Source organism: Procambarus clarkii, chromosome 60 (assembly GCF_040958095.1).
Source record: "Procambarus clarkii isolate CNS0578487 chromosome 60, FALCON_Pclarkii_2.0, whole genome shotgun sequence".
Classification (NCBI taxonomy): domain Eukaryota; kingdom Metazoa; phylum Arthropoda; class Malacostraca; order Decapoda; family Cambaridae; genus Procambarus; species Procambarus clarkii.
The window spans coordinates 29,879,055-29,891,851 of NC_091209.1; the positions used below are offsets into that span (position 1 = coordinate 29,879,055).

The 12,797-nt window shown below is 43.7% G+C and overlaps 1 protein-coding gene across 1 annotated transcript; it reads right to left on the reverse strand.

Annotated features, from left to right (window-relative positions):
• Positions 1-366: 366 nt before the first annotated feature.
• Positions 367-11,654, reverse strand: LOC138353997 (uncharacterized kinase-like protein D1044.1). The gene is made up of 3 exons (XM_069307711.1): positions 11,500-11,654; positions 1,257-2,073; positions 367-1,111 (listed from the first exon to the last, which is right to left on the reverse strand). The coding sequence occupies exons 1-3, from the start codon at positions 11,567-11,569 to the stop codon at positions 718-720; spliced, it is 1,281 nt and encodes a 426-aa protein (XP_069163812.1). The 5' UTR covers positions 11,570-11,654; the 3' UTR covers positions 367-717.
• Between the last annotated feature and the right edge of the window lie 1,143 nt (positions 11,655-12,797).

Genomic DNA, 12,797 nt, shown 5'->3' on the forward strand with positions numbered 1-12,797 from the left:
TATTAGATTTGTTTATATACTGCAAATTAAATATCTAGTATTAATAGTGTAAACTTTTTATACAAAATTCCCCATTTACCTCGAACCCCCCCCCCCCCCCCATCCCTTCTCCATCAAACTGACGAACTTTTTACAACCATGACCATGTTTAGCTCTTACAATACTGGCGGCAGCGGCAGGCAGGACCAAGGTCACTACAGTTACCAATTTAGAGCATTATTTGCCTGGTCTAAAATATTTGTCCCGACTGAAGTTGTCAAGACATTAGATGTCAGGACGAAAAGGAGCTATGTTTTAGGTCCCACATATTTTAAAGACCTTTCCAAATTTAATAACTATAAAAGGGAGAGATTTGACAAGTACAAGAATGCCTATTAATTTTATAATTAGATCATTAACAATTTATAGATATTTATTTGGTATTAAAGGACAATGGTGGAACTATCAACTTTCTAAGCAAGTGAAAGGGTAAATTGTTACCCTTTTATATACACGAGGACTTCAGAAGTCAGAGTAAAAGTTGATACTTGCTAAATTTGGTACTCCAAGAAGTAATTAGTTACATTCATAGAGATACTTTTGGTAGGTTCTGGGTCCGAGGCTCATGCAAAAACACCGACAGTTCAGGATCAATGTCCACCACATTGCCACAGTCTGCTACAAGGCCGAATTCATTAGATATAAATAAATTTCCTGCGATTTCTTCACTGGGCAACATTAAAGACGTGATCGCTCTTGCTCAATCAGTTCACCATACAAGGCAAGGAACCGAGATAGAAATTGTGGATTTTTCTTCTTCTCGTCCAGGGTACTGGAGCTCTCCCTCATCACCAACGACACCGTCATTGACCCATACAGCATACCGTACTCCATCTTGTTCCTGTACTCCTGATGGAGCTCTTTTAGGGTGAAGGGCATCCCCCTACCCCCAGCCTCCATCACACTTCTAAAGGAGTCATAGTAGTAGGAGAGGAAGTCCCGCCAGTTCGCCTTCCTGTCTTTGCCGTGGAGGCTGGTGTAGAGAAGGTAGTTTAAGTCTGTGGCCGGGGAAGCCAGACGGTTCAGCTGGAGGTCAAGGAGCATTACATCAACCGGTTTACCTTCACTGTACCTGGAATTATGAGGTAAAACATTAGTGGCACACGAACTATTTTGTATATCATTAAAAAAAATATACCGATTTGAGCGAGTTAAATTTTCAAAATTGAGAGGCAAAATACATCTAAAAAGTGTAGGATGAACAAACTTCTGCCTACCTGAATTGTACGTTGTTCACCCAGCAGTCGCCATGACAAATCACATCAAACTTGGGATTTCTGACCAGAAAGTGTTTGACAAGATCAAGAGAGTTGTTCTGATGCTTGGCCAACCACCGCCTCGCCACCTCGTAGCCCTTCATGTTGGTCAACAAGGCCTCGGCACCCGCTAGACTTCCCGAGCATGTCTTGTTATGCATTTTCTTCGCATTTTCCGATAAACTGGTCCAGTCTTCAGCAATGTGCGGGAATGTTTGAGCCAGGTCTTGCAAGGGCGTTTTTGCCTTCAGCAGGAGAGAGGCTGCATGGAGTCGGGCCAGCTCCTTCAGGACCAGGTTTGTATGGTCTACATCGAGGCCCACTTTGCAGTCGAATACTTTAAAGCCCAAAGGTCGGAGGTCTTCCAAGAAGATCAGCTCTTTATCCTCTTCTAAAGATGTGTATAACCACCTTGGCATTCTCAAGTTACTGTGCCCCAAGGAATTCAGCTCAGAGTTGAGTTGCGGAAGGATTTCCTTGAAAAATTCATTTTCTTTCTTCATCATGGATAAATGAAAATCAGCCAAGTGGTCCTCTGATCTATGTGGGCTTATTTTTACCACATAAGACACTACGTTATGCTTCCCCATCAGGGAGAATTTGACTTCAACACTGGTAACGGTTGAAGAAAAGTGGTCGCCCTTGCCAGCAAGGTCTCTTACGCTTTGAGAGATAAATATGGCCTCTCTGCCCTTGTCCATCTTCAGTGCCTCCTTCACATGATCGTCCTCTATGTTGGCCTGCGGTCCGACAGCCCCCGCACTTCCTACAGAACCCACTGCCAAATATACATCTCTATTTTAGAAACTTGCTCGCGACTTTCTGGCTTTTGCACGATAACCATTACATATTCATATTACCTTTCATAAAAATACAAAAAAAAGTTACATTAATAGCACAACACTTATAATTTTATCATGTACTATGAGGGTAGCTGTTAAAGGCTCTGGATCCCTCCTGCCAATTCAACATCTCTTCCCTCTCTCCAATAAGCAGATTTATACATTTATGTACAAGCAAAGGTAACAGTCTACCCCAACCTCTCCACCATTGAACCCCTTATCTTTCATATTTCACCCCCACCCACCCTCTTAATTTGTAATTAAGGGGGTCATAATAAGTTGTTCAAGGTCAAACTTTCTTTTACTAGTTTAATATGAAAATGGCTGCAACCGTTTCAAGTTTCAGTATTGCAGCTTCAATAGAAAGCCAATTTGTTTTTTTTTCAACGAATTTCACATTCAGTAAGCTGCTACAACCACTAATTAATAATCAAAGGAAGGCACTAAACTGGGAAAGCTATGTAGCACCGTCAAATGTGCTGAATAATCAGAGGGTGCTTAATAACACCAAGGATGCCAATACGAGAACAGAAATACACAAGGCGAACGACATTAGAAGTATTAGATTCACCAAGAACTCTATCGAGGGGAAAAATGATTGCGAGGGACTGTCGGAAAGCAGGACACGCTTGTCCTGGAAGTCATGGTATTCAACAAGGATATGCGCGACTAAGAGGGACAAGGCAATTCGGAAAATAAGGAGCAGGGCAGCGCTCCATTAAGTGACCGCAAGTCAAGTGCTTATGGCCAATACGCAACCTCGCCAAAGCCGTTTTCCAGCGCTGGTTACAGTGGTATGAAGGAAGACCATGGGGGAAACTACGCTTAATAGTACACAGTTTGTTACCAGTAACAAAACCAACAACCCTGCCAACGAGCAAGGATGGAGGAACGAATAACTGGGTAAAAGTCTGAATAAGGTATACCTTTACTGGAGATGGGACAAAAGCGGATAGCTTCCGTAGTGGCAGCATCCACACGCTCATTTAAAGAAACAATAATATGCCTGGGACTCCATCAAAACTACCGATTTAAATTTACTAGAGATAAGAAACGGCCAATGTTTAATCTCGAAAGCCACCAGATGGACTGGATTAAAGGACCCTAGAGCCATTAGGGCACAACGAGAGTCAACTACAACCATACAGGAGGATTGACAACGAAAATGTTGGAGACGAAAGCAGAGAATTGCATAAAGTTCTGCTGTGAAGATGCTAGTCTCCGGAGGTAGGCGACAAGTGTTGTCAGAAAAAAAAAATAACAGTGGCCTACACTTTCTGCAGATTTAGACCCATCGGTGAAGATGGAAATCTAGTGGTAGTGGAAGAAAAATGTTCAAGAAAAAGGAGTGTCAGAACCGTAGGAGGGGGTAAAAACTTTAGCGATACGGGTCAGAGATGTACAAGATTTAGGAAGGGGGCGGGCCTCTACAAGGGGCAAGGACGGAACAATACGAGAAAAAGCGGTAATACGAATCTAAAAAGAATTCTGTAAGCGAGATAACCGGACAAAAAGAGGGAGGTGGTGAAGAATAACAGTAACTACCGGAGGGGTAAATGTCAAAGCACGATAGAGACGAGAGTAAGGATGTTAGGACCGCGCAAGATAAGGAAGACTGTAGCGATCATGGCGGACCTGAATAGATAGGAAGCCTGTGTCAACAAACAATATGAGGGCAGAACGAAAAGTACCAGAGGTGAAGCACAACCCAGTATGGTGCAAAGAATCAAGACTGCGAAGAGTAGGAGATGCAGACGAGTAAGTAGGGCAACCATAAATGAGTTTAGCAGGATGAGAGAGGAATGTAAAGAGGATCATGCTCTTCTCCGGTCCAAGTAGTATGGGATAAAACCTTAAGGAGCTTAAGGGCCTAAGAGCATTCAACTCTTACATCAGAGATATGGAGCGGCTAAGACAAACCTAGTCAAATATTAACCCCAAAAGCTTAGTGGAATCTGTACACAAGGGGATGGCCATAAAATGCCGGACGAAGAAAAACCACGCTTCAGAGTATAAGTCATAGCACAAGTCTTAGACTTTGAGAACCTGAAGCAATGATCGGTGGCCCAAGACGATACGGCATCAATCTCGAGTTGAAGCCGCCGTTGAAGGAGAGGCGAATCATCACCGACATAGTTTAAGATCGTCGACAGAGAGCGGAGAAGACGTCAGAAGAAAGAGGAAAGAAAACTATTGAGGGTAGCCCGAAAAAGTAGTGCTCAGAAGACCACCTTGGGTACACCCTCGCAATGTCGAGAAGAGGCAGAGAGTGGCACCAAACCTCACTAAACAAACGAGAGGAAACGGGAGAGAATGGGAGATTACCACAAAGGCCATAAGAATGAAGTTAGGACAGAATATGATATCGCCAAGTGGTATCTAAAGCCTTTTCCAGGTCAAAAAGGACGGCAAAAAAACGTAGGTCTTCGGAGCAAAAGCAGTACGAATATAGACCAAGTTCACCAGGACATCTGTTGTGCTGTGGCATTTGCAAAATCCAAATTGAGAGGGAGAGATGGTGAAAGTGTTCCAAGAACATCAAACGAACGTTAACTATACGTTCAAAGAGTTTGCAGACAACTCTTTAGGGCAATAGGGCGGAAGTCCTGAAAAGATGTCCCAAGAGATACTGGTTTCTGAACAGGGAAGACAACAGCATCGAGCCAGTCCACAGGAACTGACGACGACTCCCAGACCCGGTTATTCAGTCTCTTCAAATAGGGAGACGTGCACGGAGGGAGATGGCGAAGCATCCCATAATTAATGTCTTCAGAGCCCGCTGTCGTAGAACCGCAGAGGGCCAGGGCAGATTGAAAATCAGAGAATGGATTGTCATAGGGAAATCCGAGATGGGCACGGAAATCCAAAAACGAGATTCAAGAACAGGCTTACGAAGAAGGAAAGACTGAGGAAGACGAGAACCAGAGCTAACAGATGAAATGTGAGAACATAGTTCGGGTGCAACTTGCACCATGTCTGTCACAAGAGTACCACAGAGGTAAAGGACCGGCGAGATATCGGGAACGAACTTGACCGATAACTTGCAGATACGCTTTCAGATCTGCAGCAGAGGAGTTTCGGACGTAATGGTTGAAACAAGACTTCCAACTGTCACTTTTACCCCATACGGATGGTCCTACCAGCCACCACTCCCCTTCCGAAACAAGAAAAAAGAATCAGCCGTCTGCCGGCAGCGGTGTCGTTTCCAGGCTGCATGCTTACAGTGGATAGCCCGAGCACATTCCACATTCCACTTCCCCCCAGGGAACTCTCTTCTGCGTGCCCCATTAGGTAGAGCGAGGAATAGAGCGGAAGACAGCGTCGAAACTCTTGAAAAAGAATGAAGATACGAGGGAGAGGCAGAATGTAGAGGTTGGAGAGGTAGCTCAGAGGGTAAAGAGGTTTTAGTCTTTGACAATTGCCACCTAGGGAAGGAGAGGGGAGAGTGAAAAGAAAGAGGTAACAAGGATGGGGAAATAGTCACTGCCATGGAGGTCATCAAGAACCCGCTAAGGAAAATGCAAGTAAAGAGACGAGCAGAGAGAAAGATCAAGACAGGAAGGGTGCGAGTTTGAGTCAAAATGAGTAGGTTCACCAGAAATCAGTAAAGACAGGGAAGAGGATGAACGGTTCGAGAAGACGAACCCAGTAGTCAGAACATCACCCTAGAGGGTATGTCAACCATTTAAATCACCCAACAGGAGCACAGGCTCTGGCAGAGTCCAGTAGGCGTTAAAGATCGGAAGGTAAAGTGGGACATTTGGGGGGAGAAATTTAACAAACCGTATACCATTTACTCCCAAAGACTTTGGCAGCAGAACATCCGAGAGGCGACGGAAAAAGTAGGGAAACTAAATGAAATATCAGAACGAATCAAGATAGCAGTAGAGTAATGGGCCTCGGCAAAAACCTGGGGTGGGAGAGAGAAAGGAATAGCCATGGATGCGACCAGGACGAGCACCAAGCATCTGCTCGTGGAGACAAAGGGGGGAAAACTGAAATCAGAAATTTGAGTTCATGGAAATTGGCGTGATATCTACGAATATTCCATTCAAGAATAGACGCTGTCATCTCTTTTTGTCGACAACAGAATAAAGAATACGCAAAGGGTTAAAATGGAACGGCATGTTAAAGAAGCTAAGGAAAGTCAGAGGACATGGGTAAACCGAGTAAGAGCAGGGGAAGAGAGCAGGAGGGCAGACCAGAGGCGGATGAGCAGGGTCTGTAGGAGGAGATATCCGAGGGTCAATGACAGCAGGAGGAGCAGAAACCGGGGAGCACACCTTAGCAAGGGCAGCAACCGTGAAGGAAGCAGGGGCCATAGAAATCATAACTGGAACAGGGGGGGGGGAACTACCACAGAAATGGGAGGGAATGGAGCAAGAGAGTCAGAGCTCGGGTGCGAGGAAGAAAGCGAAGCCTTTCCCGCTGGGGAGGAGGGAGACGAGCCAGGCTTTCGCTTCTGACTTAAGACAGGTATTCCAGCAACAACGTACTGGACAACAGACCTATAGCGTGTGAACAGACAAAGAGGGAACACGTTTGCTGGAAAGCAGTTCGCACATATAGGCAGCGTGGAGAGCCAAGAGACAGGGGAGAAGAACGGGAAGGAGGATCGGAGGGAGATTAGGAAAGATACAGGAGACATGACAGTTCGTAGAAAGTGAACCTCCACCCCCCCCCCCCCCTCCCCCCAGACAGAAGCAGCTGGTGAACCCTCTGGATGTAAAGGAACAGGAGAGGAGGTGGGCGTGTCCGGGTCTAATGTCTGGAAACTTGCGAGACTGAGGAAGGTGCGAAGGATGAGAGGAATATTACAACACAAGATGTCAGCAAGAGTGGGGGAGACGGCGAACTTAGCGCCTCGCTTCGGGAAAATACAAACGTTCCCGGTGCTTCAAGTTTAGGATGGCTGCCTCGAGTTTGAAATGTATACACGCACAGAAGGTAGGGTGGGCTTCAATGCAATTGAAGCAGCGGGCCTGGGGAGAAGTGCACACCAACTTAGAGTGACCCTCGCCCCCACGCATGAGGACGAGACGGTACTGGAGCATCAGAAGGCACCATGTCTGAACTTCCAGCACTTATTTCAAAGCCGAGTAGAGGGAATGTACTCCTGAACGGTGCATCTGGCACCAACAAGAGTAACAGCGGGCGAAGTGTCCGACCATCAAAGGTAATCTTCACAACCCAAAGGGGCAGACTGGGACTGCCACGAGGGGGTCGAGTGAACGTCTACCTGGAGAACAGAATGGCCTAGTGCCTCGAGGATATGTTTAATGTCCTCGTGGCAGTACTTTAGGTTCCTAATACCAGTCGCAACATGGTGTGGTAGGAGAACAGTGGCAACGCTATATTTAACCGAGCGTTCTAGGAGACCCAAACAGGGGTCTCCCAATGCAGAACAAAGTGGCCAAGTGGGTGGCTGCATCTTTAGGAGCAGCGACACATGCCAAGATGGGTGGGGCTAAAAAATAACAGAATCGACAAGATGCCTATGGAGGGAGAAATCCTCAGGAAGAGAAGAATCCAACTGATGGAAGTCAAAGTACTTATTGTATGTAGCAGGATCAAGCAAGGCGTGGTTCGAATTAGTATGAGAAAAGCGTGCGAGAGCGGCCGTGGCGGGGACAACGATGAGAACCCCTAGTGAGGGGTCATAAGGCGCAGTAGTCACCGAGAGATGAAGCCGTGCTAAGGGACGTGACGGTCACCACAGGGAGCTTCGAGCTCAACCCTACCATAGAAGAGGGAAAGGGGTAGGGGGGAAGGAAGAGTAATTCAGTCTGAGCCCTATTAAGCAGGGGCTACAGAGCCTGGACTTCCACCACAGTCCGACCTAGGAACCTGGTCGCCCACCCCTTGAGCCTGGTTAAGAGAAGTCATGTCGTCAGCCATGCATTAGTCGCTAAACGTTTGGGGCCTGAACCCAAGGGATACCACCTACCAAGTCAGGGAGGTGGAGCGAGGGCCAGTGCAGGAAGGGGGGCGTCGTCCCCAGCAGTGCTCCCCTTTTCAAAATGGAAGTCTTACTCTAGTGTTCATTCTCCCACATTGGTGCCAAGACCCCATTCCCCCCTATCGCCCCAGCCTTGACCCCCAACCAGCCACTCAGGACGGCCCCTCACGGGCGACCCCCTCCAGCGAGTGGTCCGATGGCTCACAAGGCCCCTACGGTATGACTTTCTGCATGTACACCACCCAAAGAGGGGCAGGAGAGGGGGCCAAAGGCAAACCTCACATGTCCCTAGTACGCAAGCCTCTCACTACGACGAGGCGACATCACGGAGGGATCTACAACCACAAGTGTGAAATGAAAATTTCTATGGCACTATCACATTAGCATATAATAAAGTATCTAAGACTATTTTCCAAAATATGTTTAGTAAAAACTATTACAAGTAGTCCAAGTTCCTAAAAAAATTTACAAATGTTTATTACTATTTATAAAATCATTAAATGAACTTTAGAAAAAAACGCTTCTTGCAGACTGTAGAGAAACTACACAAGGTAAGTTTCATGTAAATTGAATAAAAGATTGAAGTAAATGTTACGTTTATATTACTTTAATAAAAATTAAAACAAAAAAAAATCTAAGGTGCTGCCATCCGTGGCCGGGGTTGATAACTAATTTCCTTCAAAATTGGCATCCTTACAGATAGGCTTACGTGCAGTCAGGTGTACAAGTTTCATGCAAATCATTCGATAAACAAGGAAAATAGAATTTTTTTTTGATACACCTAAATATATTTATTATATGCTATTTTGATAGCCGATAGTAAAGATTTCAGTCTACACTCTTTTGATGTTAATTTAACATTTTGGTAAATTGTTGACTAGTAAATATTTTGTTTCTCCCCATTCATGCTACGATGCCGATACTACCCAAATTAAGCCCTTTACATAAAAAACAAGTTTAAAATTTTTGAAATCTAACTAGTTTTCAGTTATTGCATATTTGAAGATTATGTCCGCTTAAACCATTAACTATTGCATGGGTTAATATGCGATTGCTACATTAAAGGCAACTTGCCTTTTACCATGAAAATCTAAAGTACTCTGAAACAAATTTAAGTAGTTAAACTTAAGTTTATCGGACAAGGCGTTGTTGGTTCCGTAACATAGTATATTACCCTTTTAGTTTGAAGAGCTACCCAACAGCTTCCCTTCAGGTTCTTCATGGACACTTTGGTAAAAGGTGCAAAGTCTACTATAAACATTATGCTTAAATATATTTCGAAGTTCATTAATAAAGTAAAATGTGTATCTACATTAAGTCACCTCATGCACGCAACGTGGTTCAAATTCAGCTATAATATATATATATTTTAGTAACCGCAGATAATACAAGATGAAAATTCCTTTCCAGACATCAAGATAGTCATAGCTTACACGTCTACAATAGGTCCACTACGGGCTCACCATAGCCCGTGCTACTGGGAACTTTGTTCCAGGTAGCGAATCTTAAAGAACTTTAGGAATTACATACTGCTAAGGTTCACTACATCAGTCACAGGGATACTGTGATCAAGGCGATCTTTAATACATTTTGAAATATATTTACCAAACCAAATTGTCGGCAAGTCATCTGATAGTTCATTAATGTCATTCACCCATCTTTGTCTCCAAAAACGTTCTTACATATTTCACCGAATTTCATTCTTAGTCAAGCCGATATTTCTGATCAAGTAAGATTTGACGGCGATATTCTTAGACCGGGGGAAAAAAAAAAAGCAGCAGATATGTGCATAGGATTTAGTCCGCTTGTCAACGGGCCAGTAGTTAAACCCCCAGCAAAAATTTAATTTAAATAATACCCTTCAGCAGAAGGAACATTAGCTTACTAGTCATGTTACTACGGCTTAATCTCTTAAAATCCACGTCACTTACAGGTGCGGCAGCTCACTAATCAAATATAGTCATAAGCGTAACAATTACAGTTAAGCGCCAGAACACAACATAAGAACGTAAGAACAAAGGTAACTGCAGAAGGCCTATTGGCCCATATGAGGCAGCTCCTATCTATAACCCCCCAATCCCACTCATACTTGTCCAACCCGCGATTGAAACAATCTAGGGATCCCACTTCCACGTTACGCGGCAATTGGTTCTACAAATCAACAACCCTGTTACTGAACCAGTATTTACCCAAGTCTTTCCTAAATCTAAACTTAGCCAATTTATACCCATTGTTTCGTGTTCTGTCTTTTGTTGATATTTTTAATACCCTCTTAATATCCCCCCCCCCCTGTTATGTCCATTCATCCACTTGTAAACCTCTATCATGTCACCCCTAACTCTTCGCCTTTCCAGTGAATGCGACTTAAGCTTTGTTAATCTTTCGTCATATGAAAGGTTTCTAATTTGGGGAATTCACTTAGTCATCCTACGTACGACACGTTCAAGTGAATTTATATCCATTCTATAATACGGCGACCAAAACCGAACTGCATAATCTAAATGGGGCCTAACCAGAGCAAGATATAGCTTAAGAACCACACCAGGTGTCTTGTTACTAACGCTTTGAATAATAAATCCCAGTGTCCTATTCGCCTCATTACGAACATTCGTGCATTGATCCTTTTGTTTTAAATTCTTACTATAACTCCCAGATCCCTTTCGCAGTCCGACTTCGCAATCTCAACACCATCTAGCTCGTATCTTGTAACTATCATCATTACCTAGCCTCAGAACTTTACATTTATCAGCATTAAACTGCATTTGCCAATCCTTTGACCATTTCAAAACCCTTTCTAGATCAACTTTAAGTGATATGGAGTCCTCCTCCGAATTAATTTCCCTACCGATTTTCGTATCATCGGCAAATTTGCAAATTTTGCTACTCAAACCCGAATCTAAATCATTTATATATATTATAAACAACAGAGGTCCCAGGACAGAGCCCTGAGGTACTCCACTAACAACATTATCCCACTCTGACTTAACCCCATTTATACTAACTGTTTCCTTTGGAATAGCCATGCCCGAATCCAAGTTCATATAGCACCCCCAATACCATGAGCTATTTTTTTTAATTAGACTTTCATGTGGCACTGTATCAAAAGCTTTGCTAAAGTCAAGGTACACAACATCACAATCCTTTCCACTATCAACTACCTCAACTATGCTGGAATAAGAAGTTAAAAAAATTTGTTAAACATGAACGGCCATTTGTAAAACCATGTTGCGACTCATTTATTATTTTATGCTTTTCAAGATGGAGACGAAAGTGTCATGATGCACCCGCCAAACCCCCTGTTTATGAATTACCCAACCTCAGTGGGTGACCATGTTACAATAAACTAGAGAACAGGTCGTAAACACCGGATGACCCACGTTGTGAGCACCCAACACCAACTTACTTCTGCTATACGAGAAGGCCTTTAAGGAGGAGGCCAACTGTTGACGGAGAACTCGTCCACAACTATACATGTCCACCAACCAGTAACGCGAGCCTCGAACTGCGCCCGGTGTCGGCCCACATGTCCTCAGGTCAGTTTGTCCAACTGGCGGTCGTCACTTAAGACACTTAAATTAAAAACAATAACTATTGTTTGTTCTCATATAAAATTAGTATCATTATATATAAAATTTCAACGTATAGTTAGGCGTAGACTAGGTTAGGTTGGGTTCTCTTGGCGGTTATTTGTAGTTACAGTACATCGATGAACCATTTAACAAATTGCAATTCGAACAGAGATCGTCAGCTGAGCAATGTTCGAACGTCATCAGTTGAGTCGTGTCTAACCGTTTTCCTTTATAAACAGGGGGTTTGGCGGCTATATTAACGAGCATTTGCCCTTTGTTGCAGCACATCCTCATAAACAAAGGGCAAAGTTGATTCCATGCACCCGCCTAACCCCTGTTTATGAATAAAAAACGGTTTATACACGACTCACAACTCAACCCGTCCTCGACTCAAGTCCATTACATTCAGCGGTCGACCCCACAGACGCATTCATCAATTTTAACATGCTGTTCATTCAAAATGGGAATTTTCTCAAGTATAAATTAATATTATAATATATTAGCATATTGTGTATATATAGGCATAGGATAGGTTAGGTTAGGTGTTTAGGTTCTGTTGGCGATTATTTGTATTTGTAGTACGTGGGTGAAGCATTTATAGCGTTGTGATTAGAACAAAATTCATCAGTGAAGAACTTGTTCCGGAAGTGTTCGAACGAAATCGGTTGTGAGTCGTGTGTAAACCGTTTTTCATTCATAAACAGGGGTTTGGCGGGTGGAAGGAATCACTTTTGGATCTTTGTTTGGAGGACGGGCTGCACAACCAGCCCGTCCTCCAAATAAAGATCCAAAAGTGATTCCATCCACCCGCCAAACCCCCTGTTTATGAATGAAAAGCGGTTTACACACGACTCACAACTGCTGACGTTCGAACATATCCGGAACAAGTGCTTCACTGACGAATTTTGTTCGAATCACAACGCTATAAATGCTTCACCCACGTACTACAAATACAAATAATCGCCAACAGAACCTAAACACCTAACCTAACCTATCCTATGCCTATATATACACAATATTCTAATATTATAATATTAATTTATACTTGAGAAATTTCCCGTTTTGAATGAATAGCATGTTAAAATATATGAATGCGTCTGTGGGGTTGACCGCTGAATGTAATGGACTTGAG

Coding starts and splice junctions, on each gene's coding strand:
- LOC138353997 (XM_069307711.1), bottom strand. CDS start 11,569: ATGTATAGTTGTGGACGAGTTCTCCGTCAACAGTTGGCCTCCTCCTTA. Junction 2,074..11,499: donor GGCCTTCTCGTATAGCAGAA/GTAAGTTGGTGT, acceptor TATATTTGGCAG/TGGGTTCTGTAGGAAGTGCG. Junction 1,112..1,256: donor GTGAACAACGTACAATTCAG/GTAGGCAGAAGT, acceptor TCATAATTCCAG/GTACAGTGAAGGTAAACCGG.